General features: G+C 40.8%; 1 protein-coding gene across 3 annotated transcripts; it reads right to left on the minus strand.

The window, feature by feature from the left end:
* Window positions 1–1,407: 1,407 nt before the first annotated feature.
* coro6 (coronin 6) lies at window positions 1,408–26,831 on the minus strand. Of its 3 annotated transcripts, XM_072374513.1 has the most exons (11): window positions 26,590–26,831; window positions 23,046–23,245; window positions 11,322–11,444; window positions 6,314–6,443; window positions 6,001–6,179; window positions 5,093–5,212; window positions 4,881–4,985; window positions 4,570–4,715; window positions 3,903–3,960; window positions 2,717–2,944; window positions 2,077–2,350 (listed from the first exon to the last, which is right to left on the minus strand). In XM_072374513.1, exons 2-11 carry the CDS (start codon window positions 23,241–23,243, stop codon window positions 2,171–2,173), a joined length of 1,467 nt encoding a protein of 488 aa, XP_072230614.1. In that variant the 5' UTR covers window positions 23,244–23,245; window positions 26,590–26,831; the 3' UTR covers window positions 2,077–2,170. The 3 variants fall into 3 exon arrangements, with proteins under 3 accessions (XP_072230616.1, XP_072230615.1, XP_072230614.1); XM_072374515.1 differs by lacking the exon at window positions 26,590–26,831 and having other exon boundaries at window positions 1,408–2,184; window positions 23,046–23,268; XM_072374514.1 differs by lacking the exon at window positions 26,590–26,831 and having other exon boundaries at window positions 1,408–2,318; window positions 23,046–23,268.
* Between the last annotated feature and the right edge of the window lie 940 nt (window positions 26,832–27,771).

Here is a 27,771-nt window from a genome sequence, read left to right on the forward strand (position 1 = left end):
CACAGACAAAAAAAATCTGCTTCTTTTCAAAGTTAAAAAAGCCACAAATTGGTGTGCCATTAAGGGTTGTTGCTACATGTTGACAGGCTCCATCCTGGCATTACGCATTCAGTTTCTTTTGTGTTGCTTTAGATTGGTTCTATCATTTGAGGGATCTCAACTGCCAATAAATGAACATGTGTTGCTCTGAGTAAGACAAGGCTCTCATTCTAGCAATGACCCTCTTCAGGACTTCAACAATAATTTCCTTTTAAGATCTGACATTACACCTGTAGCAATTTGTTAGATGCAAGTTATTTTAGAGAACAAAATTAAATTAGATACAAAATGCAACTGAATAACCAATTGCTGGAAGCCTCTTTTTCCATCACAAGTATGGGAGTTTTTTTTCAGCATCTGATGAGGTTAACTGAGGTTCAGATGATGCATCAGAAGTCAGATTAGCAATTTTCTATTTTGGTGTCAGTAATATGGGTTGATGGCAGCTTTCTGTAGTCAGGGAAAGCAGATCTGAGAAAGTTTGCCCTCTCTGACCCAAACAGTCTGTTGATGTAAAGACCAATCGAAGACTGAAAGATTATTCTTGCAAGGAGAAAGAGGGTTGTTTACTTCTCAATATGCACAGTGTACATACATGACCTGCCAGGAGTTAGTTAGTTTTAGCCATGCTTTTCCCCAACCAGGCTGCTGAATTCTAATAAATAAATCCTAATAAAATAATTTTACTGCCTAAACCCAACCTTCCATTTCCAGTGGTTCCACTTTGACCGTCATCATCAACATTTCCATAACGCATGTATAAATAACTAATTTCAGACATGCTATTTGTTGTATCTTTTATGAGAGAGAGAAACTTAATTGTGCAGCAGGTAACTTGTGTGTGAAGTGTCAGGCAATGCACCATTCAACCGTAAGCTAATTATCAATAACATTTGAAACAACAACCTGATACAACGCCTGGAGTGAAGGCATTGTCTGTCTCTCATAACAGCAAAGCTTTTTGTATTATGTTAGCATTACATTTATCTAATGTTACTTAGTAATTCCTACAACAGCCTAATTAATTGCATTTGAATATATGCAAATAATTAGTGCATGATATTTTTCTTACAGTGGGGTCTCTCAGATGGTTTTGGATCTCCTTCCAATGGCCAAAACTGATTGAAGCACCTTGACATCTCGATTTGATTTATGCTATGAACATGTACTTGGCTACCGTGTTGCTTCAGAGGCCAGACCCAATAAATTCTATTTAGGGAAAACTCCCCAGCATCCTTATCTTCCACATGCACAGCACACCCATTTCACATAAGAGGGTCTCTAGATAAAAATTGATAATTTCTTAACAGCGCATCAAGGGTGTAACAATGAATAAAAGAGGCAGGCAGTTTTAAAAAAGACCATTTTTATTGTATTTTATTGAACACAAAACTTATTGTTTTTCACATTTTGCTACAAGTTCAATATTTGTTTTCACCTGTGTCCTTTACCACAATTTACATTTTGAAAAGTTTTCAGTGAGGCTAAATTATGTGGTCATTTGGTACAGAGGGTGAGGTAGCGACTAGGGCTAAAATGTTTTTCATGCTTTGAGTCTGTGAGCATTTAGTCTTTTTTTGGCATTTTATTTACTAAAATTTCCCTTCTCTCTATCAAAAACTGTGAAAGGTCTTTCTTTCACAGTGCAGACTTTCTTAAGACCTTTAACCCAACTTGCACATAACCCTCAAACTTACAGCCCCAGGCTCCACTGCTCTTGTCTCACTCCCTTCATATCACCATAAAGATGTGACTACACTAAAATATATTGCCATTGCATTAAAAGATGCATTATTCTAAAACTTAGAAATTAGAAATTTGTAGAATTAACCACAAAGCATTTCTGTGTGACTTTTCACAAGCCATCACATTCATATTCTTACACAATGGTGTCTTTTAAGGAGGCAACACTGTTAGATTATTTATAAGGGTGATTTCTTGTCAGAGCAGTGGAAATGCATTCCTTTCATAAAGATGATTCTGAAATTCAAACCAGTTCTTTAGAAGATGTTCTCGAGCACATCAGGCAGTGCCATTGGTATACTGGGAAAGCTTATTCTCCAAGTCACAGATTCTCTTCTCCTGAGACAAAACTGTGGCCTTCAGATTCTGAATCTCCTCCAACAACCTCTCAAGAAACTGAGGCTGAACAGGAGGAGACGTGAGGAAAAGCAGAGAGGAGGAAAGAAGGAAAACAAGGTAAAAGTAAAAAGATAGTGGCAGGAAGGGGGGAATAAGGATGAAGAGAGAAAGGATAATAGGTCAAGGATAGTGAGCAACTACAGAAAATAAACCAAAACAAAGACAGGAGCTTCAGGGAAAAAAGTTGTGGGCAGGTGCAAATAGAAAAGAGATCAACAGAAAAGGGTTGAACAGAGAGACAGATGTTTGTATGAGTAATGGCACAAATTACAGGTGGAAAAGTTAAAGAAGGTCTGGCTTATTTTCATTGAAATATGAACAATAAATGTAGTACAAAGCAGCTGCTGTTAAATCTAACCCACAATATGAATCCAAATTAAGATAGATGAGTCATATTATATTTTTTTTATATTTTACGTAACACATACATGTATGTATATACACACACACACACACACACACACATCCTGTACTTGCTATATGCAAGCAAGTACAGGATGTGAGTACCTAATGACAGGAAAAAATTAGAACTTACCGGAAGACTGTTGGTGTCCAAAGTGGACATGCTGCGTCGGGTGGTGGGTCTGGAGTCCAGCACGTTCTTCTTTGCAACTTTGAGCTCTCGGCTCTTAGGCGGCACATAGCCATCCCTCATGGACATCAGGATGGGATCTTCATCGCGGCCTTCCAGCCACTCCTCAGGCTCCATGGAAGGCTCAGGCCCTGCGGTGTCTGGGTAAAGGTCATCCTGGAAGAGGTCCGACTGTACAAGAGAGATGGGGGAGAAGAAACGAGAAACATTACCCTCAGCTATAGGATGGGGGATTTTTTATTTATTTATTTTTTAAAAACAGATATTTTTCCCTCAGCTTGTTAAAAAAAAAATGTATATCCATATGAGCTTAATTTTCCAAATATTTTTATCCAGATGAGAATGCCTGGAAGCGTTGCAGTAATCTTCCCAAATGGTGCTTGATGTCTACAGTAGTATCATGACAAAAAAAAGTAAAAGAGTAAAACCTTCTGAGCATGCCCAGTTAGATGATTCTCCTTTGGTGGCCTTTACAGAACTAAAACAACTGCAGCTTTGTTTTTTGGGGAGGCTTAGCCGTTTCACCTAAATAATTTCACTGAAGCCTTTCTGATCTAAAAATCATTATTTGTGACGGATTTTGAATATCAGAGACTGTGGCCCAGGTAATTATGAGCCAGACATCTGTGGGTAGCTGCAGCACAGGTACTCTTTCACTTCTGTCTGTCTTTGTTTTGCCGCACTGTGTTTCCAAGATAATGAACAGAAGGAAAAATAACTGGGGCAGAGGTAAAACATGCCAAATGCAACAGTAAAATTGTACTGAAATAGGTACGACTTTAGGATGAGATTGTCTTGTGAATGAAAACAAATTCTAAACTTTTACTGAAGCAAAGTTTTCATACTATCACATTATGAGATTTAAACAAATAATAATACAAACAAAAGGCCATAATATATTTGCAACTTTACATTTATTGGACTCTATAAAGCTTTAACTGTTGTCTTTTTATATGTAGAATATTGGATCATTAAATTGACATCATCAGTTAGACGAGTTGGAATTAAGTATGAAGTAGAATGAATTTGATCTCTAAATCATATTTCAGTGGAATTCATCTTTACGTGTGTTGAAGTCAAGAACTCAGAAGAGCAGGCTGACTGTGATCTTTGTGTCAGCTGGGCTTACTTTTCTGGGCACTGTCATTGTGATGGGCTCACACTTTTTGTCAAGCAGTTTGTATAACCTAGAGGAAGAGTGAAAAAAATTACACAGAAAGAAAGAAAATGACAGGAAACAGCTGTGCATTTTTAACACTTCAGTGCATGCATTAAGTGGAAAGCATGCAAAGGAAAATATTAATTGATCTTAGATGCCTTGGCCTCAAATGTGACCAATAATTTGTCAAAGGCAGTGGGTTAAGTGGTTACCTCACAGAGGAAATGCAGAGTAATTATTATTTCAAAATAACTAAAATCACTAATTTCTTCATATACATTGGTCCAGAATATCTGATTTAACAAGGACTTAAACAAGGAGATGGCCAAAGAAATAACCAGTTTATATCGTAAACCTTTACAACATTTGCATCCGAGGGTGACATACTGATAAATAAATAAAATTTGGAGAAGAAATGGAGACTAAAGATGGTAGGAGAATTTAACCTAGTTGCCTGAAAAAATTGTTTCGCTTGACGCCTTATAATAATTGTCTCAGAATTTGATTTGTACTTAATCGACTCAGCAAATGCCTGCAGCCTTTACTGCACATCCCCTTAAACACATTAAATGTAGTTTCACAGAGAAATGCAGTGAAGCTGAAGTCTTGTACATTTAGATCTTTGTCAGTATCTTACCGAGCAATCTCACATTTGGTGACATCCACCCCTCTCTTGGGCATAAAGCCCATACCTCTCTGGGGCTCCTTACTGCTAAAGGTGCTGAGGTAGTGAACGTACGGCGGCTCCTCTGTGATCTCAAAGTAACGGATGCTGCTGTCTCCCTACACACACAAACCCAGAAAACCACTTGCATAAAACAAAGCAAAGACAAACAGCTCACTGCTTGTAATCAAAGCTGGAAATAGAACACATTTACAATATATGGCCATGTTTGAAAACAGGAAAAAAAAAACAGGATTTGAAAAAATAAACCTGGGTCTTTGTACCTTTCCGCACAAATAGACCATGTTTGCATCTGCATCATAATATGGTAACAACACTCCATTACTTGTGTCCAACTCCAAAACTGCTATAGGCTCTTCAAAATGTGTCTGTGAGGAATAAAAACAGTTACTAAAGCCTGGATTTTATCATGCGCACACATATGTATGTCTCTGTCTCTGATATGCAAAAGGGGCATATGAAATTTTCATGTTACCGGGTCCCAGAGGCCGAGCTCTCTCTGGCTCATCCTGGTGAATCCTGTGGTGAAGATGTTTCCATCTCTTGTGAAGATGGCTCTCATTGGCCGGATGCCCTCGTGTGGCGCAAGACGTTCCTGTTGGTTAGCAGAGGGACAAAAAAATCTAGGGAAAAAAAACTACTCTATTGCCTACTTATTCTACTTCAGAGTTGGAGCTTTCCTACATTGAGGGGAACTGTCTCTGAAGCAGCTGTAGGGTGACTGGTCTATGAGATGTAACTGTTCAGTGATTGGCTGAACACACGAGTACAACACCAGAACCAGCTATTTAAGAAAATTGGTGTAACCTCCATCATATAGGATATAACTCCCCTATATGCAATGGATAAATAACAATGGGATTTTATACCCACTAGCTGGCCGTTAGAGGCAGCATCTAACAGTAAAGAAGTATATGGGCCAGACTCAGAATGAGGACACATATTCATCTTGAGGGGGAAATGGAACTATATTTGCTAATAAGTATTTGCTAAAATATATTCAGGTTGTCTTCATTCTACAACACGTTAGTGCACCTTTGATTTAACACCTTTTTTTTTTTTTATCTTTAGAGGAAATCTTGGGGGCATGTTCAAAAGGTGTCTTTAAAATATCTCAGTATTTCCTGCAAAGTGGCATTTCATTTTCAAGTTATTTTCTATGTATTTAAACAAAAATCTAAAGCAGCAGTTACATCGTGGTCTTAGATTTAGACAGAACCAGGATCTCTCTCTTTAATGTGGACCAAAACATCCCAACTTTCCACTGGTCAAATATATAATTCATGCTAATTAAAAGAACTTTGATAGTGGTGCTATTTTTATATTAGTGTATACTAACATTACTGTTTGGCAAATATCTTTCAGTATTTTCTGTGCACTCACTGCCACCACTTCCCTCTTGCGGGGGTCACAGACACGCAGACGTCGGTCCTTAGAAGTGGTGCAAAACAAGCTGCCATTTCGGTTCCAGCTGACGCTGTAGATGAGGTCTGGATGGTCGTCCATGGAGATGAGGGGTTCACCTGTCCCCACATTCCAGATGATTATCAGGTTATCACTGCCTGGAAAGTGATTGGATCAGAAATAAAAGATTTCTGTAATCCTGTTGATGTCTGCTTAGATAAAGATAAATAAATGAATAAGATGAGAAGGATTTCAGGAAACTGAAGGATGTGTTTGTTGGGATAAATCCTACCCGCAGTGAGGAGGATGTTACGTGCGGTGGGGTGCCAGCTGACAATGCCGACTCGTTTGGAGTGTCCCTCCAGGACAACAACGGGATCAGACAAGGGGCGGGTCAGTGTATGATCTGGGATCTGCCACACCTGGAATGGACACAGATCATGTTTTCTGACCTATAATCTGCAGAGCAAGCAGTATAGTAAATAAAAGCTCAAATCACAGCTTTGTTTTTAGTTATTCATGTAGGAAGGGCATGAAGGGCACATTATGTCAGGCATAAGGGTGTCCATATGTGCACTTGGCACCAGGACACCCTTGGCCACAGTTCGATGATCGACTTTGTGGTTGTATCATCGGACTTGCGGCCGTATGTCCTGGACACTTGGGTGAAGAGAGGGGCGAAGCTTTCAACTGATGCAGCTCACAGTCAACACTGTGTATGGTGGGGACGGGGCTTTGCTGACCTCAACTGGGGACGTTGTGAGTCGGTAGGGGGGAATACTTCGAGAAACTCTTCAATCTTGCCAACACGTGCTCGGAGGAGGCAGAGTCTGAGAGCTCGGAGACGGGGCCTCCCATTTCTGGGGCTGAGGTTGCCGAGGTGGTCAAAAAGCTCCTCGGTGGCAAGGCCCCGGGGGTGGATGAGGTCCGTCCTGAGTTTCTCAAGGCTCTGGATGATGTAGGGTTGTCTTGACTGACACGCCTCTGCAGCATCGTGTGGACATCGGGGACAGTGCCTCTGGACTGGCAGATCGGGGTGGTGGTCCCCCTCTTTAAAAAGGGGGACCGGAGGGTGTGTTCCAACTATAGGGGTATCAAACTCCTCAGCCTCCCTGTTAAGTTCTATTCGGGGGTACTGGAGAGGAGGATCCGTCGGATAGTCGAGCCTCGGATTCAGGAGGTGCAGTGTGGCTTTCGTCCTGGCCGTGGAACAGTGGACCAGCTCAATACCCTCGGCAGGATCCTGGAGGGTGCATCGGAGTTCGCCCAACCAGTCTACATGTGTTTTGTGGACTTGGAGAAAGCGTTCGACCGTGTCCCTCGTGGAGTCCTGTGGGGGGTGCTCCGGGAATATGGGGTGCCGGACCCCTTGATAGGGGCCGTTCGGTCTCTGTATGACCGGTGTCAGAGTTTGGTCCGCATTGCCGGCAGTAAGTCGGCAACGTTTCCGGTGAGGGTTGGACTCCGTCAGGGCTGCCCTTTGTCACCGATTCTGTTCCTAACTTTTATGGACAGAATTTCTAGGCGGAGCCAGGGCGTTGAGGGTGTCCGATTTGGCGTCCTCAGAATCGCGTCTCTGCTTTTTGCGGATGATGTGGTTCTGTTAGCGTCGTCAGGCCATGACCTTCAGCTCTCACTGGAGCGATTCGCAGCTGAGTGTGAAGCGGCTGGGATGAGAATCAGCGCCTCCAAATCTGAGACTATGGTTCTCAGCCGGAAGAGGGTGGAATGCTCTCTCCAGGTCGGGAATGAGATCCTTCCCCAAGTGGAGGAGTTCAAGTATCTCAGGGTCTTGTTCACAAGTGGGGGACAAATGGAACGTGAGATTGACGGGTGGATCGGTGCGGCATCTCCAGTGTTGCAGGCTCTGCACCGACCCGTCGTTGTGAAGAAGGAGCTGAGCCAGAAAGCGAAGCTCTCTATTTACTGGTCAATCTATGTTCCCATCCTCACCTATGGTCACGAGTTGTGGGTAGTGACCGAAAGAACGAGATCACGAATACAAGCAGCCGAAATGGGTTTCCTCCGCAGGGTGTCTGGGCTCTCTCTTAGAGATAGGGTGAAAAGCTCAGTCATCCGGGAGTGGCTCGGAGTATAAACGCTGCTCCTCCGCATTGAGAGGAGTCAGATGAGGTGGCTCGGGCATCTGGTTAGGATGCCCCCTGGTGAGGTGTATATTATGACTAACATGAATTATCATTCAAATTTTTTGTCCTGTTTTATTGACACAGCTTGTCATGAATTACATCTGGGATCAGAGGTTCGGGAAACTTGCTGAAAAGTACAAGTGACAATCAGGAAAAATAAATAAATAAATAAATCTGTATAAAAATCTACCATTTTATTGTTCCTTTTCTTGTCAATAACAATCTTTTTAAAAGTCATCGGACACAGATTTCACTGTGTTTCAGTGAATCACTGTGATTCCTTCATTCATTCATTCACAGTGAGTTACTGTAGAGAAATATATTTCTAATGCATCGTTGCCAAAGTGAGACCAACCTAATAAAGTTCACACTTGTGTGCAGACTTTTTCTCCCCAAAACTTGAACTACAAATCATTTGGGTTTGGGTCACTCTGGGTTTGTGTTACAGGATGAATGAGGCAAGAACTGAGTATCACTCAGATCTGTGGAGTTATGTTTTTAAATATTTTTTTTTAATCTATGTGCCATTCATAACTGTTGAGAATGTCAACATTTCTTGTGGAGAAAAAAAAACATTGAAATTCCAATTAAATGGCATGAAAAAATACCAAAATGCCCCCTTAAAATGAAATATCATGTAACTGCTGAATGTGAGGTACCCTCTGCAGAACAAGCAGTACAGTAAATAAAAAGCTGGTAACTACTAAATTCCCAGAAGCAATACAGAGGACATGACTTCAGTGTCCTCAATGGCAGCTACTGCCATGATGTACAAAGGCTGCAATGTTACATTTCTATACAGATGCTATTTTTCAGACTTTATTTTAAAGCCATGCTGAGCATCAGGACGCAAGTCTATACTTGTTATTACTGGTAATATGAACTGCACAGCAAGACCAAATTTAAGTTCGTACAAAAAATAACCATCTACACGGATGCTCAAAAACACAATTTCTCATTACTCTCTGCAGGTATTTTAGCAGTTTGCTCAATGTGGCCTTTTCAGTTACACCCAGCAGCAGTTGATGACTAATTCACATATGCTGAAGACACACAGATAGATTTCTCTACACACTGATCCACACTCACATACATACATACATAAATACTCCATAATGAGCCCCTCCAGATGACACAATGATCAGTCTCCATGAACTGAAAGGAATGACATCACAGTTCTGGCCTTTCTATAACTTCACTGCAGCAACACTGCCAAGGCAGCTGCGACTGTCTGTCTGGATATAAACAAATCAAACACACACACAGAGACAGACAGAGAAGCATCCAAGCAGCTGCTGCCAAAAGAGAAGCCGCGTTTCAATCAAGAGATTCCTGCAATGTTGATATGAGCGAGTGAACAAATCTTTCCTCACTGACAGCTGTGATTACGCACACATGTTCAAACATGCTGTCATTATACAAGGAGAGAAATGTTGCAATGTATACTTGTGGATAACATGCACACACACAAAAAAAAATACTATGACTAAGGAGCATGTTAAATTTTGAGCATAGGTTAAAGAATATTTAGTCCATCATAATGAGTACAGTCACCGGAACATAAGATTTTATGTTCTAATATGTCTAATAATAATAATATGTTCTAATAAGTCTGTTCAGAGGACCGAACAGACTTATAGGTGAACATATTCAACCTATAAGATATATTCTAAAGTAAAACTGGAACAACAATAAAGCAAGAATAAAAAAAAAAAAGGTATTTCAAAGATTCAAGCTGCTGTTCTTTTTGCGGTGAGTAAGCTTATGACTCAGACTTCTTTATTCAGATTCACAAATAACATTTTCAAGAAGTAACCATGTTAAACTATTAAGCTGCAGCTGTGTAGTCAAAGCCGCACAGTGACCCCTGCTGACCAAACACAGCGAGGAGCCACAAGCTTCCTCTGTTCATCATATCCAATCAAAGTCGGAATAAAGAAATACAGAAAAATACTAAAGGTAAACTATGGAGTGTGTTTATATGGCAGCAACTATGCAGCTATTTCAGTTTACAATTCATAACTGAATTTAGTCTTGAATTGTCTGACCTTAGCCGTAATGCTGTCCAAGCCAAGAGTAAAAAATATAAGTGTAAAAGTTTACAATATTAACAATACTATGTTAGCATTAAGGTGCAGGTGAGTGATATAGTCCAGTTTAACACTCATTGTTGAGCAGACAGATGGCCTGGGGGAAGAAGCTTTTCCTCATCCTCTCCATGTTGGTTCTCAGGCAGCTGAACCGACGGCCTGATGGCAGCAGGGAGAAGAGTGGGTGACTTGGGTGGTGGGGCTGCCTGAGGATCTTCTCGGCTCTCGCCCTGCATCGTTTGATGAAGATGTTCTGCAGGTCGAGTAGGGTTGTTCTAATGCGGACTACCCTCCTAAGGGCCAAGAGGTCCTGTTTCTTGCAGCTGCCCATCCATGTAATGATGCTCCCACTCAAGATGCTCTCAGTGGTGCACGTGTATAAGTTCCTGAGCACCTTTAAGGGACGCCTGAAGACTCTGAGGCGTCTGAGGTGGAACAGACGCTGCCTGGCCTTCTTAACAGTCCTGTTCACATGCAGTGACCCGGACAGGTCCTGTGAGATGGTCACACCCAGGTATTTGAATCTCTATTGTGAACTAATATTTGTTCTACTGTTAACTTTGGAGACCCCCCTCATTTTTTAATTGCAACATTTATATGTAAACAAAAGTGATTAAAAAGTGGATTGTGAAGGGGCCATACAGGGCCAGGAAGGGCATTGATGTATCGATGCCAAATTTGGTGGATGGGCTCATGACGCCTAGATATACTGCTTATATCTCAGCCTGACAGTTAGATATCTGGGTTATTGGACAGATAAAAGCAGCAGGGTTTTAGATCTGACACTGATCATCCTAAAAAAATATGTCATGAGGAGATACAGATGATGTAAAGCAGGTGGGTGAACAGTCAGACAGGTAGACACGCTGATGCCTTGAATCAGATGCCTTGACTGATTCACTTCACTTAATGTTCTCTCAACAGCCAGGAAGACGTGAGAAACTCACGCTGTAATGACCTCTGTGACTATTATCTGAGTCATCACACAACCAACTCCTCCACATGCATTTGAAATTTCTCTCCCACACACACACTCGCACACAAACAAGCAAGCTGTGATTACCATTGCAGTGCAGTCCTCTGAGCAGCTGGCCAGGATGTTGTCATTGTGAGGGCACCAGTCGATATCGAGGACGGGTCCAGAGTGGCCAATCACCAGCGGGTAGTTCTTGTCCACACGACCTGTCTGCAACACAAAGGACAGTATTTAAGATGAACAAATATTTATTCTACATAAGAGAATAAGAGATAGAAGCGGATTTGAAATGAAGCAATCAATACACGATTCGATCAAAGAGTCAACTTTAAGCTTTTTCCAGTAAGTGAAAAAAATAAAGTTGAAGATTCAGGAGCTTAATTGTCAGTCTGCCATAAAAAAAAGCCTTGTTAACATAGTGGGTGTACATCAAAATGCCAACCAATGATGACAAGAACACGATCTTGGAGCACAATTTTTTGGACATTTAAGACAAAGAACTGTCTTCAACCAGAATGATGGGAAAACACAGGTGCAAGGAACAACAGAGAGGGATCAAGATAAGATCTATCAAACATGGTAGTGGAGGTGTGACGATACAGTGGGGGCATGTATGGCTGTAACTGGAACAAGGTGGGTCTTTGTGATGTTACTCCAAATTAAAAGTAGCTGGATTCTAAAGCAATGTGTTTTGTTCACATTCTGTCAAATTCAATTAATGTATGGTTGAGTCAGTTAAGTTGAACCCAACTAGCATTGGTTTCACTTTCTGAAAACATCTGAAGCCTCTAAGACAAACAAAAAAAAACAGCAACTGAAAGCGGCAACATTAAAGCTGGGAAGTGTCACCAGAGAGGAAAGTATTTGATGACCGGGTCTTCAGACTACAAGAAGAATAAACAATTTAAAGCACATCATTATACTTATGTCAGTTTGCTTATTTTCTTAAGGAAGACCTTTGGAGGGATGTACTTGAGAGTGGCAATACAAACATGCTTATAATAAACATTTTAGCATGCTTTGGTTGAGCAGATGTAATTAACTATTAACTAACTGGTAAGTGGTAGCATGCTAAAATGTGCTTACTATCAACAAATATCAAACCTTTTTTCTTGGTCTTAAGAGTATTTCTGATGCAAATATAACCAAATGCGGTGTCCAAAACCAATATGTTGAAAATTGAAAACGGAAGCTTTCTCTTAGAGTACACAGTGTTCATTTGACACAAACTGGAAATGCTCACAAGTCCATGTTTCTCCATTCCAATGGTTCTTATCGTGTGAACATGTGTATCAGCTTTAGAGATATCACTCCTTACATGCACACACACACACACACACTTAGTGAGGTGTATTTATAGCTCAAGTGATGAGGTGTTGAAAGGGGAGTTTTTCTTGTTGCCTGTTGGGGACCCAGAGGGGGAGAAGGAGGATGGAGAGTGCTCTGGTGTGTATTAATAGCAGGTCTATTCACCATGACTGCTTAGTGTGTCCAATAAACTAGACATTACTCTTTGTCCTACACATTTTCATGAATTAACAAAGTTTTTTTTTTTCCAGAATGTGAAAAAACTTATCAATCCCTCTTCAGTCCATTTATTGGACTAATGCAAGCCAAAGTAATCTAAATAATGAAGCACACACATTAGATAAAATTGAATAATAATATCAATAAAACAAAAACACTCATTGGTATTTCTTTGACTAAGGACTTTCAAAGTCTCTGTCCTTATTGGCTGTGACACCAGCTGCGATTGACAAATGTTTTTAGCAGCATGGCTCAAATTAAACCTACCGAGTGGATGCAACTCACAACGCAGGTCAACTAAAATTTCTTTCAGACTTGTCTGATTACAGCAGTGTCAGCACTTATTTGCGAAGGTCCACCTTGAATTGCGATCTGCTGCTAGCTGACCCACTGTGGAAAATGTAGTGTTTGTGATTTACAGCAGCAATATTAAACTAACCATAAGTGTTGAATTTGGCACATTTAAATCATTTTCGACAAGATAATGAACTAAAACACCATCTTTTTTAAAAACTATCTATTTACCTTCCAAGTCCAACTTCAAAGGAGATGTTGACTTTTCTGTGCATTTCAAATATTTGGGGGGGGGGGGTCACAGGAATCATTTGACTTCACACAGCTGCCTGCTAAATGCTTTGTCATGTACGGTCAAGCCGTGTTATTGCCGGACACTGCAGAACATTAACCAGAACATTCGCTGAAACAAGCCTTCAACCAGAACTTCAACATCAAAAGCCCCGTCTAATCTCTGACTGATCTTCTTCTTGCATACATGTATCTTATAGGTTGAACTGAAACCCCTGCTGACAGCATGGGACTTAGAGCTCCTGTTCTTTTTTTAAACGAAACAGTAAGACATTTAAACAGAAAAGCAGGATATTAAAAGAAAAATCTGAAAAGTCAGGGGATCACCAGAACCCAAAGGACTGATCTGAATGTAAATTTGTGATCAAATCCTTCTGATATAAGCTATACGAGCTAGCTTTAGTGGCAAACACAAACTGATATACAAACCAATATGTCGATGGAGTTATTATACTGCCAGCATGGCTAAAATATTTTTTTTCATATATATCTTTATTGGGTTATCAAGACACAGTACATGTTCAGTCTGTAAGGTTAAATTTCACCCATTTTAGAACTTTACTAATCCAGTAGTAAAAATAAGTAGAATATGTCTGTGGGCTACCAGAGATGCAAAAGCGATAGAGTTGCTTTCCCAGTTAGTGAAGTGTGGGAATTCTTCAGGCACACCAAAGATGGAGGTTAAAAAAACTCAAAAGCACAGGATCATTTAAAGCTTTTGAAAAAGTATTCTAGAAAGAGGATCAAAATTAACTTAATCTTGGACAGGAAAAAAACTTATATCACTTGTATTAAAAAGTTTTTCAGTTTAGCTTTGGAAAAATGTATCCTGTGTAGGACCTTGAACTGAATTAATGTCAGACTGAATTTCTGGATGCGACCAGATGAGGTGGAGTTAACCCTATCAAGGGCCCTTAGCCACAATTCGTCTGACAAGGTACTTGTTCCTTTTCCCATGAATTCCTAGTTGCAAGTGGGGATGACAGTGATGACAAGATTAATTTGACCGCAATTGAAATTAATCCACGGACGGCAGGAATGAAAAGAATTACATCAATGAGAGTACGTGGTGGTTTGTGGGGGAGTTGGAGAAATTACGACGAACAAAATCTCTGGTTTGAAAATATCTAAATAAATGAGCTTGTGGAAGGGCAAATTTAGTTCGGAAGTTATCAAAGGAGATAAAAATGTCCTAATTAAGAAGTTGATCAAACTTCACCAGCCTTTTCTCTTTCCAAAGAGTGTAAGTTGAGTCAAAAGGTAAAAATAAATGCCGAAGGTAAAAATAAATGGTTTTCACAGAAGGGCATTAGTGGGGAAAGAGGTGATTTTGAAGTGCTGTTTAAACCGTTTCAGGATTTTTACAGTAGACAAGACAATTGGATTGGAGGCGACTTTAGTAGGATGTGCATTTAGGGGGACACATTAAAGCTGATAAAGAGATGGAGTTGCATGAGTATGCTTCCATCTGACACCAGTCTATGATGAGGGTGTTTTATTAAATTCCTATGAAATGTGCTCATGATGATCATTGTTCCATAACCGTTTTTGAGGAAGCACACCACTAGTGTGTTACTTTTGGAATTCAGTTGCCACAATGGCAGAGAGCCAAGAAACAGTCTGTAAATGGGAGAAAATGTCCAAAGTTTGGGATTGTCACACTCTGATCTAGAATGAGGGTAGTTAGCCGGAAGGCTGACTTGAAAAGGTTTATTGGCCTTTAAGTAAACTCCATGGAGCCATGTGAGCAAAACAAAAATGCCACAGAAAAATATATTTACAAAGTACTAACCAAAAACACCGTTGAGTCTACACAGCATCACAGCCCTTCTGACTGCCTAGACAGTGTAGAACCCCCTCCATTTAAAGGGCTTGGCCCCTCCCACTGGACCATACCACCTTAATTGGAAATTAAACAAATAATCACTTAACCCCACAGGCCATTTTCCACATCCAAAATCATTATCACATCTATTTACACTTATTTACCACACATAAAGGCGGTCTTCACCGCATTCACACAAGACCTTAATCTACAAACCTATTTCAATCCCACAGTTTGGTTCAGTCAGATGGACTGAACATGCTCCCAACCGGTTACTCAGGCACTATAAAAGAAACAAGGCTTGGGTCCCTTTGTCACTGCCCACCACCAGGAAATACTGTGGTGAGAAAAATCAACATTATTAGATACAACCTCATGATATCAAATCCTCAAATAATAAAGAGATACCCAAAACAAACTTAATTAGATGTTAAATGTAGCTCAGTGTATGCACCCACTAAACTAACCATAGCATGCTATCTGGCTAACATGTAGTCTGTGTAATGAATGATGGTGTGGTGTGCTGGGGTAGTGTATTACCAGTGGTAGGGGAAACTGCCACAGGGATAATTTCACACTAAAAATAGAAGACAACATGGTGCAATGTGTCCACTGCAAAGTAAAACTAGCGTATCACAACAACATGACATCCATGATTCAACATCTGAACCAAAAGCATCCAGTTGTTAACGCTAGTTAACCAGGCGTAGCCGACACAAGGTAACGTATACATTGATGTTAGCCGATTTAACGTACCAGAGCATACTGTATTTGTAGTGATGTTGTGATGCGATTTGACAAGATATTATGTTTAGCTTTGATTTTTTGAAGTAGTAAACTTATTCATGTTCAATTGCAAGAGAGTATAACCTACACCAAAGAACCCCTTTTCTCCCTCACTACACACACAAACACACACCATCCTCCCTGTGTTAGGTTACCATACCAAATAGGCCTATTCCAAGCATAATATATTGTTTGTTAGTAATGGTAAATGATGCAGATGCACAAATCTACATAAAACAGATATTTACTTTGATGTGAGGGCTAGATTACAGCAAGACACTTGTGCATATTAATAAATTGATTTTTCCCTTTTTCTCGCTCTCAGCACTTCACAACAGCTTATGAACAGCTATGTTTGCCCAGCTCCGTCTGCAATGCTTACAGAGAGCATTTTGAACATGCTTGTGACTGATATGAGGACTGATATGAGGACAAAGGATTTAGAAACATGATCTCAACTTTCAATCCTAAATACAACATGCCATCAAGACCATATTTCACACAAATGATGGAGAAGAAACACAGAGACATCACAGAGATTAAAAGCTGTTCTAAAGCAAACAGAGTGTTTTGCTCTGAGAACAGACATTTGGACAAGTGTGGCAACAGAGGCTTTCCTGGGGGTGACATGCCATTTCTTGGGGGAAGATTGGGACATGAAGTCCCTCTCCCTAACCACAATGCTCCCAGAAGAGAGGCATACAGCTGCCAACATTGTAGACTGGCTAGAGGAGACAACTGCCTAATTTCAGATTCCATTTGAAAAGGTAAAGGCAGTTGTCCATGACAATGGGGCCAAAGTGGTGGCAGCTGCAAGAATTCTCAAAGAGAGGCATGGATGGGCTTGTGTGAGATGTGCAGGGCATACTTTAAATTTAGTTGTGCAGAGCACACTGAAAAACAAAACAATTTCTAGTTGTGTGGGTTCTGCTAGATGGCTTGTGGAATATTTCAAAATGAGTGAACTGGCCTGCACTAAACTCAAAGAAAAACAGCAGCAGATGGGAGTGCCAACACTAATATTGATACAAGATGTTAGTACCTTCTGGAACAGTACGTATCATATGTTATCAAGACTCCTGGGACAGCGATGGCCTGTGACTGCAGCTCTCTCCGATCCTGCAGTCAATCCTAGAGACGGAAGGTAGTGGTACCTGGATCTAAAGCCAGAACAGTGGAACCTCAGTGAGGAGTTGACCCAGGTCCTTGGGCCATTTGAGGGAGCTACAGAGTTTCTTAGTGGATAACAGTATGTCACACTCTCTGACCTTCCACAGCTAGAGTTGCACGATACCCACGGTACCTCAGGGTGCCAAATTGTAATGGTTCCTACTATACTAGAAATTCTACACGACGGTACAACCGTGGATTACTATTTTTTTATAAATGTTATTCATAAAAATATTTGTTTCAGTCTAATTCTTACTTCACCAGTATCATATTTATCATACACCAAACAACATCATACATAATTAATAAGTATTTAGAATTTGTACAAATACATTGCAGTTCATAAAAATAATAGTAATAAAAAAAGACTGCAGTATCACGATAATACCCGGAATCGTGATACTTTGTCTGGTATAGTATCATGGTTACTTATTTTGGTATCGTGACAACTCTATCCACAGCTGGTCCAAAACCTTAAAAAGTCCACACTGAGTGCAGAATTTGAAACTGCACCTGTGAGGGCATTTCAGGCTTCTGCTGCAGAACACATCACAGAGAGGTGGCAAGGGCTATATGTATTTCTACCTGATGCTCCTAACACTGCCCTTCTGGCTGCTGCTTTGGACCCCAGGTTTAGAAAACTGAAGTTCTTGCCTGCTGAAGAAGTGTTTAAGGTCCAAAATAGTATTCAATCGATGACACTAGCTGTCAAAAAGGAATCAGGACAGACACATATTAGGGGAAGGGAAGCCACTGCCACCACATCTGCTACAGCTACACACACTACGGGTGGATCAGAGGGAGGTCTTGGAGTATTTTGGTGAACAGCCTATTTCCAAGAAGGAGAATCCACTGCCAATGGTGGATAATAAATTAAACTAGGTATCCAGCCTTGGCACAGCTGGCAAAGTCTTTTTTGAGGATCCCAGCAAGATCAACGTCCTCAAAGCGCTTGTTCTCTGCTGCTGCTGGGTACATTGCCTCAAAACGTATATACATTTATTTTTATAAATTGTTAACCTTGTTTACCTTTTTGTCTTATTTTTTTTAATTCATTCTTTTTTCTAAGGTGGGTAAATGCAGAAGGTGCAATTCTTTTTTTCATGTTGTTTTAAGAAGACAAAACTAAGGCCAAATGGCCTATTTAAGTTTGTATTCATAGTTTTACATGTTATACATGTTGCACAATAAGTTGACTTTATTGTTATTTAATTATTGGCACTGGCACTTAAAAGCACTAAATGGGTAAGTTGCAATAAATGGGCTTTGTTTTGGAGCCAAGTGTTGGAGTTGGAATAAATACCTGTATGTTTTTTTGAGAAATAAATGCTTGATCGTTTCACAGCCACATCATTTCCATTAAGCATTGGTTGTTTAATAACGCAAAATTATTTTTTATACGATTAATCGATGGAATAATCGGTAGATTACTCGATTACAAAAAGATTTGATAGCTACTAGGGCTTAGTACCAGGTATAGACTTTTTGTATATTGGCTGCCCAATAGCATGCCCTGAAATCCAGCAGAGCAAAGCCACCCTAATCCTTGGTTCTTTGCAAAATTGAGTACCTTGCCCTTAGAGATTTTCCCGCCCAAATGAAATGTGAAATAATCTTATCCAAATCTTTGAAAAATGCTCTGGGCAGGTATATAGGTAGACACTTGAAAAAGAAATAAAAAATTTGGTAGTACATTCATTTTGATAGAATTGATTCTACCTAGAAGCAACAATCGGAGGGCATTCCAGCGTAGCAGATTTGATTTAACCTTTCTAACCAGGTCCACAGTGTTATGTTTATACAGTAAAGGGAAACTGTTCAAGATATTAATGCCTAAATATTGACAACTAGAAGAGGCCAAGCGGAACGATAGTATTTGAGCCGGGATTAGTTTTGCTACATTATTAAGAGGGAAGCATTCACTTTTATTAATATTCAATTTATAACCAGAAAATCAACTAAATGTGTTCAAGATGTCGAGAATCTTGTCGGTGCAGTCAGTGGGGTTTTAGACAGAGTAAGGGGTCCTCGGCATAAAGTGATACTCTGTGTTTTATTTAACAAAATTAAATAACCTGTATGCGGCGTGTCCGCTGCTCGTGTGCGCCCCATCATGTCCCGGAGATGACGCGTATCGCCCTTCTTAGTTCCGCATTTTAGAACCGTCTGTATTACTTTATTTAAATAATCGAAATTCGGACATTTGTGAATCGATTTAGAATCGTCCACGTCCGAATAGCGATGCATCTAGTAATCATTTCTCTCACCCCCAGTCTGGTGTGGCGGCATAGACGAAGGTGGGTTTCTTGGAGAAACACAGTGTCTGTTTTCACACTCTTAAGGTGTGAAAGTACTTTTAGGTCCACCAAGTCCCCTGACGTTCCAGGTTGTGAGCCTGATGGTTTGTAGCATGTCTCTTTGGCTTATGTCAGTCATAGAATTAGTGCCAAAATGTCAATCCTCTAAGTGCTCTGATGAGATGGTGCTTGAACCGAGTCAGCTTAGTAACAGAAAGCAAAGTAGCAACAATGCCATCGTGAGAATCTAAGGAAAAAAACACAACACTCCTTTACCAAAGATATATATATAAAAAAAAAAAAGAAACAGTCCCAAAGCATAAAAACCGTAGTATACCAGTTTTCCCCTGATGATATGCCATGTTTGTAGTCGGGCTGTGATATGCAAACTGTTGTTTGCAAATTTTGTATTTGACTTTCTTCCCGCCATCTACTTTGGTAAAGTTCTGCCACACTGGCGATGTCTCACTGTAAATGAAACGCCCAAAATAAAAAAAAATATTCAGCAAACCACCGGGCGTTGAATAACATGGACGTTTATTAATCTACCTGTCTCAAGTGGGTTGGGCTAATCCAAAATAGTGAAAACAAAGGGGATGTTCACAAGACAGACTGTTACTTGTGACACAAGGGGGCGCTGAAAACACCCCCATTAGCACATGATACTTTCCTCCTGATGAAATTAACCATAGACTGTATGAAATTAACACAACAAATAAATTGACCAATTAGTTGATCAGACGACTATGACTTTACAGCCCCAGTGTGCAGTTGAGTGAGTGATCCTATATACCTATTTAAAATATCCCAGCCTAAATGTAAAATAAATAAATATGGGGTCAGCAGTTCCCATTGTGGTCTGAGCGCGGGTTTGTAACACAGTCAGATGTAATCAGTAATCAGCACCATCACGTGTAGGCTAGTTTATGACACAGGCAACCCTGTTATCTTAAAAAAATCCATTCAAGCACACCACAAGGAATTAATATGCAACTACACGTTAACAACTTTCAACAACATCCTTATGCACAGCACAGACACTCTCCATGTCATTACACACAGAAACTCTCCAAGTGGAGGTCAAATAAAACAAACAATCTAACACAATATCAAAATAACAGTCTCCGAACCTTTCAATCTTCATCCCCACCACCAACATACTACTACAAACATTGAATGGCATGAATGAAACCAAATGTGTCCAAAAGTTGAAGCGTGCTCTGGGGTCCTGGAGATAAAATCTCTCATTAGAGGGCGAATGTCCAGAGAGTTCATTATGTCCGTGTGGGCATACATCAGGGAAATGTGTGTCAGTCCTTTCTGGATCGTGATGCTGCGTACCAATGTTTTCAACTGACGCAAGGAGGAGAAAGTCTGTTCCAAAGAGGCTACAGAGATGGGTAGGCACAGACATAATTCCATCAGTTTTTCTGCCTCTGAAAACATGGCTTGTGTTTGTGGCTGGAGCTTTGTCAAACATGATGCCACATCTTGGACTGTAGCACACCCTTTTGTGACATGGGCAAGCTGCTTGGCGATGCTTGGCCCAAGCATTTTGAGCTGGAGATCAAGGAGACAACTCTTGCATTGCCACAGCGTGCATCTCTGATTTCTCTTGATCACAAAATTTTTCAATGGCTTTACGCCAGTTTGAAAAGCCGCCATTTACAAAGGAGTTGTCCTTCTTAAATTTGTCTCTTGGTAGGAATTTTTTTTCGACTGCCTTTAGACAGACAAAACACAAAATGTGGTCAGTTTCTTCCACATAATGAAGCCACTTCCAACCAAGCTCGTGTCACGGAACATGAGAAAGTTTCATTACCACAATGCCGTGCAGGGAATTTGAAATTGGATGTGGGCTGGAAAGGCTTGTCTAATTCAGTCACACCAGGCTTGGCTGCCGGTGCTGCAGCTGCCAGTCCTACAGCTGCCAGTCCTACAGCTGCCAGTCCTACAGCTGTTTCTACCAGTGCTGCAGCTGTTTCTGCCGGTGCTGTGGCTATGGCTGCCGGTAAAGTTAAGGTTTTTTTGGCTGGTGGTGGTTTTCCCAAAAAAGCTAAAATCGTTTCTGCACCATAGAAGCCGTTCTTAACTGTTTTGTCCTATCTGGACCAGACGGGAACATCGTTCCTACAGATATGCAACTTCCGTGAAATGCCCTCAAATTAATTCAATTAAAATCAAAGTAATAGTCCGTCACCGTGTGTGTCAGTTATGGAATTTTAACCTAAAACATTCAACATAAATTATTAATATGTATTTATAATTACTAGAAATATATATATATATTTAAATCTCACTCTGGCCACTTGGGATGCTGCATCACCCCCACTTCCCGCGGCCATAAGTGAGGCGCTGAAATCCTCAAAGATCCTTATGGGATAACCCTGGTGTGAGATGCTCCGTGTTTTCTTTGCCCATAGCAGCACTTGCTCTTTCTGGATGTATCTGTGAAAGCGTACGAGAATGGGTTTCAGCCTCAGACTGTGGTGAGCTCCATCCAGTTCAAAGCTAGTATCCAGTAAAGTGTCTCCGGTCACCTCCTCAAACAGCGTAGTTATGAAGAGTCGAGCATCTGTCCCCTCCGCCCCCTCTAGGATGGGTTAGGGTTTGATCACTCCGCCGCCATTAGCGGTGTTGTGCGAAAATCCGTTCCCCTGAACTAAGCACACACAACAGACGGAGTACTTAGGATACTTTTCACATCCCAGTTTTTCTTCAGAAACATCAACACGTCTGCTTTCTGCAGTATTAAGTTGCAGTAACATTAAGATTACTGCCGGATTTTGCTGAATGTTAATTTACTTGTTAAAATCCCACACACTGCGCCGTCCTCGGTACTCTTAGATGAAGCGGAGTCCAGTGGTGGAGATTTTGAATTATGCCGCTCGGGCTCTGTAGCGTCCACAGGCTGACCTGAATGCTGAGAGGAGGATGGTTGCGGTCCAACCTTTTTGCAGTAAAACACGGAGCAATTTTCTGCTCTTAAATTGATTTTGTGCACGGTCAAATAATTCATTAAATTAGTCGTGTTGCTGGCCTTAGCAGCAATGACTTTTTGGCATATATTGCATCGCGCACTATTGGCATCAATCTTGGTGAAATAGAGCCACGCTTTTGACCTCGGTGGCATTGTTGAACCGGTTCGACGACACATGCACACAACTACAGTTCCCAACACAGATACATGTGAACTCCGGCTGTAGGCGTAACCACATTTTCCTGCAAGCGGAAAAGTGTAACGTTAATACAGCCTATCGAGGGTAGCATGATCACGTGATTAATCTCTGAGTACCAAAACCTGGCACCGAAAGACGAGGCATGTTTTGATACTCAGTACTACCGGAGCATTTCGGTCGGTGCCTTAAAAGAACCAAAGTTAGGTACCCAGCCCTACTCTTAACTTAAGCTCATTTATCATTATTCATTTGGGACACCATCTTCTGTATCTGTCCTCTTGTAGTCAGTTTACTTATATATTAGGTAACCAAAGTGCATGCGCCTCTTTTTCGAGCATAGAACCATAATATTGGTTTGATGTGTCAGTCTTTGAGCAGATTTGATCAACTTTTTACACTGTCTTGTGACAGTCCTATGGTCTGATGCTTTAAACTTACTGACCTTAGACACGGGCAGGACCAGAAAAGCTCCTCCTCCACTGGATTCAACGATGACCGCCAAGAACTTTGGATTGACAGCGCAGAAGGAGCTGTCCCATGTCACCTTGGAAACGCGAATGTCATCGTAACCCTGCTCAGCTTTGACCGCCTGGCCAAAGACATGGCGAAACTTACTCTGTCGCACGATGCTGCGACTCATGGCTGCAGAGAATGGAAGCAGGCAGGAAGATGTAAAGAGGATGTAAAGATGAGGAAGCAAGAAAAAAAAATAAAGAGATGTCAGAAAAGATTACGAAAAATAATTAAAAAGATTAAAGCAGATTATAAATGTTCATCCTTCGCATTCGCTAAATAGTTTAGCTTCATTAGCTTTAAAACTAAAGATAACTTGAATTAAGATGACCTTCAGGGTTACATGAATGGTTTGGCACTATACAGTCTATGAGTTTTATGTGAACATGTTGGGCCAAAAGTGTAATGATAGCTTCCATTTCAGTGAATCCTTAAGTGATGGTTATACAGTAGGGTTCATTGAAAAATAGTGGTGAATTTAGACAGTTTTGATTAGATCTCGTCCCTCCAAGAGGAAATAAATATCATAAAACACAGTGATAGACACTCCTCAATAAATCTGTTCTTTACCTGTAAAAGTTTAAGCCCTTACTGTCTTGTTACAAGCAGATTTTTTTTTGCTGATGTTTGTTTTCAAGTTTTAAGATTACTAGGATTAGCGGGGTTTAAAATAATTTTCATTCAGATTCAGTCACAATAAAATAAGATTTTGCCAAAATCGTTATATAATTTCTATTTTGTATGTCACTGCAAACTGTTGATCACGTCTATGTAAGATGTCTGATGTAGCTTATTTATTTGTGAATATTGCATGATTCATGAATTTACTTTCCATTGAAGCAGCTTTAAATAACTCTCTGCTTTACTTTGAATAATGACCCCTCAAGCCTGTTTTTAGGCTGGCTGCTGACTGACAACTTGCTGTCCTGTGGTCCTCACTGTAATCCTCCAAAAACACTGGGGATATTGTATAACACTGCCTGCCATCAGTGTAGATATTCATAGTTGATTGTCCCACCAAGCACTATGTGAGAGCAAAACATCAAAGACATACACTAGGAGGCAGAGAGCAGATAACAACTGGGGGAGTGAATGATCGACATGATCAGTATATACGGTCGTGTAAAAGAAAGTGCACCCACTTTCAATTTTAGGCTTTTTTTTTTTTTTTTTTAAATCAGGACATAATAAATAAATTTAAAAAAACAACAGTCTTTAACAGATCTTAAAGTTAGGTAAATAAAACTTCAAGATGAACAACACATGACATATTATACTGTGTCAATTTTTAGATTAAAAAGAAAAAGCGCAAAAATGCTAATTGTGAAAAACTAAGAACACCCTATGATTCAACAGCCTGAAGACCCCTATCTTTAGGTGCATTATAAAGTAATACATTTATGTATGACGTTATTAGTCTTGCGCATCATGGAGATATTCTGACCCAGTCTATTTAAGTTTAATTTATGGGCATCTGTTTAAGTTCAGCTTTTTTATAAGGTCTCACCACAGGATTTCAATCAAGTGGAGTTCTGGACTTTGACTGGACCATTGCAATACTTTAATTATCTTTAAGTCATTGTGTTGTATATTAGCTGGTTTGTTTGGGATCATTCTCCTGTATCATGACCAAGCTTCAGCCAAGCTTTAGCTGTCAGATAGATGATCTCACATTTAGAATACTTTGGTATACGGCAGAATTCATGGTGGAGTCAATGACTGCCGGGTGTCCTGTAGCTGCAGAACAAGCCCAAATCATCAGCCCTCTACACTACTGTGCTTGCCTGACTTGGTCATGTTCTTTTTAAAGAAAGTTATTTCTCCTGCAACCTGTCAAAACAAGCTGTACCTGTTCTTCCTTTTTTCTAATTGTACTAACTGATGTCTGTAGAGTCTGACCTCTTGGTTTTTTTGTAGTTTCTCTGAACATTGCACCGTCTGACCTTGGGGAGAATATGCTGGCATGTCCACTCCTGGACTTGTGAATAATCTCTGTAAGTGGAATGATGGACACCAACCTGTTTGGAAATGGCCTTATAACCCTTCTACGATTGTTGGGAAGGAAAAATTTAATCTCAAAGATCATTGCTAAAGTCTTTTCCTCATTGACTTCATGTTAAGACACACCTGGACACCCCAGACAAGCAAACTGCCAAAACGTCAGCTCTTATATGGGTGCGCACACTTGCTAATGATCAGTCAATCAAGTGCATTTGATCAGCAGTACCCGGCTGTTTCTCTGTTATCTCTAATGAAGCACTGTAAAGACCACATGACTTTTTTTCATGTCCTGATATGTAAAACCTTAGAAATGAAAGAGGGTGTACATTTTCTTACACATGACTACTCCCAGACACAGAGTTACATAAGGCCAAAACTAAAAACCTAAATTTAAAAGTAGGCCTTCATCAGTCCCTGCGGACATCTGATAAATGCAGTTCTTCCTCCTGTTCTTACATTTAAATGTTTTACCATCAGAATAAAACCCTGAAAATAATCAACTGAAGCCAACTTTCCCACCAGAATATATCTATGTGACCCAAGTGACCCTAACGACTGCAGGATTCATGACTTTATCAAAGTGATGAGAGGACAGACACCCTCTGCCTTCCTGGAAGTGCTGCATTATCTAGAGATTTACATTCCAGGGATGACCAGTGGGCCAACAGTGAGGCATTTAGGGACAGCACCAGAACCAATACACTTGACAATGAGTCAGTTTTTAAGAGTGGTTTAGGAAGCTCTCCTGCTGCCTGCTGTTATGACCTTTTGTCCAGAATTTCTCTTAATGCATCTTCATCTTATTCAAATAAGCAGGCTCCCAAACTGTAAAAGAGATTTCAGCAGAGCTCAATGCCAACATTCTTAAACGCTGTTTTGTCATGAAATGTATAGCAAATGCATAATAACCTCCAACATGCTTCCTCAAGTTAATGAGACGGCCCTCCGTTGTCGCGCATGGCACAGAGAGTATGACACTGCCACGGCCCTAATATAGACATGGCAAACTGCTCTGTCCCACCCGAATCAGCAGCTCCTCCTACCGCCCTGCTCGATCCCAATTTGTCCCAGTATGCATGCAGTGGACTCTGTGGCACTTTATCTACTACTTTATTTACTGACTGTAAATTTAAACAGCTGATGTGCACATCCTGTACAAACACACGTTAACATAGACAAAGAATTGTCAGGGGCGCATGGGGGGTGGGGGTGGGGGAGGCAGAGAGGGAGGTTGGTTAAAGAGCTTCTTTAAGTACCCCAAAGCTGCTCTCCAGGACTCAAGATCTGCTCCGCTCACATGTTTGGGGAGGTTTATAAAGTGCGCAATCATGATATGCCAGCTCTGTCTCTGTGATCTCCTAAGGTATGGACGCACTCACTCCTTTCCAGCAGTGCAGCAGAGAAGCTGACGCACCTCTCACCCCACTGCAGCACAGACATTGACACAGATATGTGGACACAAGTCAGCTCACCTCAGGTTTTGGGGAGACCCCTATTCCCTGGACAATTGGTACGATTTGCTGTAGTGTTGCCTCCTCCTGCTGCCGCTTTTGCTCCTTTGACTATATTCCCGATGTCCTGGAGTCGGTGCGGAGTCTTTACTAAGAAGACGCACTTGAAAACTGCCCAACGCTCCTCGGCAGGGAAAGAGAGAGGGGAGAGTACCGGGACAGAGCAGTAGAGGAGCGTTTTCGGGGGTGGGTGCCGTCTATTTTGGAACGTCTGTCAGTACAGAGAAGCGACGCTCGGCACGGGCGGGGGGTTGGTGAGTGTTGGGAGGCACTGTCATTACTGGTAGGCATACTGCGACTTTAATGGGTGGATAAATAATAATCTGATCCGATCTTGAAATACTTGTTGATAGAGTGAGACGGAATGAAAAATCAGAGATTGCAATTTTACGACGGCCCCTAAACGCTCCGGCTGGTGAACGATACTCGGAAGAACATTCAGGTTGTTCCTTTGAGTTTTCGCTACAACCACTGAGGTTGGTGAGTTGATGAGACCTGTGAAATGTCTGGCTTACTTATCTCTACAAAATAATACCAACCTGGATGAAATTGGTGCAGTTTTCATGACGCTATTGAGGTTAGAAACAGAAAGAACAATCTTATATAAAACTAATTAAATTTCGCTGACACAGCGAAGGATTTTTCTATATCTTACAAACAACACAATAAAGTGAATAAAGGGCTAAACCTAATCCATACTATTGCGGCTTTCCAATCCAGAAGTCGCTTTAGATGCTGAGAATTACGGTGGCCGACACGTGCTAACGCGTTGCAAACGGCAAAACAAATCTAACAGTAAAACGCTGCAGAGAAAAGTGCGCCAATCACAAAAACACACGCGACGCAAACTTCAGAACATATGGAAGAGAGAAACGCTGCAAGAGAGAAACTTCAAAACACATGCAAGAGAAACGCTGCAAGTTCACTCAAAACACAACGGAAGTTTGCCAGGCCACTAGGGGGTCTCCACCTGTGGAATAGAGAATGGATTATACATTAGGACGTTAGATATATGACAACGTTTGAGCTGAAGCCGTTTTAAATGACAACGTTTGAGCTGATGCCGTTTTAAATGACAACGTTTGAGCTGATGCCGTTTTAAATGACAACGTTTGAGCTGATGCCGTTTTATATGAGAACTTT

Source organism: Leuresthes tenuis, unplaced genomic scaffold (genome assembly GCF_036924035.1).
Source record: "Leuresthes tenuis unplaced genomic scaffold, fLeuTen1.0.hap1 SCAF_21, whole genome shotgun sequence".
Taxonomy (NCBI): domain Eukaryota; kingdom Metazoa; phylum Chordata; class Actinopteri; order Atheriniformes; family Atherinopsidae; genus Leuresthes; species Leuresthes tenuis.

Bases quoted from the DNA above. Each gene is read 5' to 3' on its own strand.
- coro6 (XM_072374513.1), bottom strand. From the start codon at position 23,243: ATGAGTCGCAGCATCGTGCGACAGAGTAAGTTTCGCCATGTCTTTGGC. The intron at 6,444-11,321 runs GTAATCACAGCT...TGTCCATTCCAG, and splicing joins CAGAGGACTGCACTGCAATG to GTGTGGCAGATCCCAGATCA. The intron at 2,945-3,902 runs GTAAGCCCAGCT...TCTCTTGTACAG, and splicing joins CAATGACAGTGCCCAGAAAA to TCGGACCTCTTCCAGGATGA.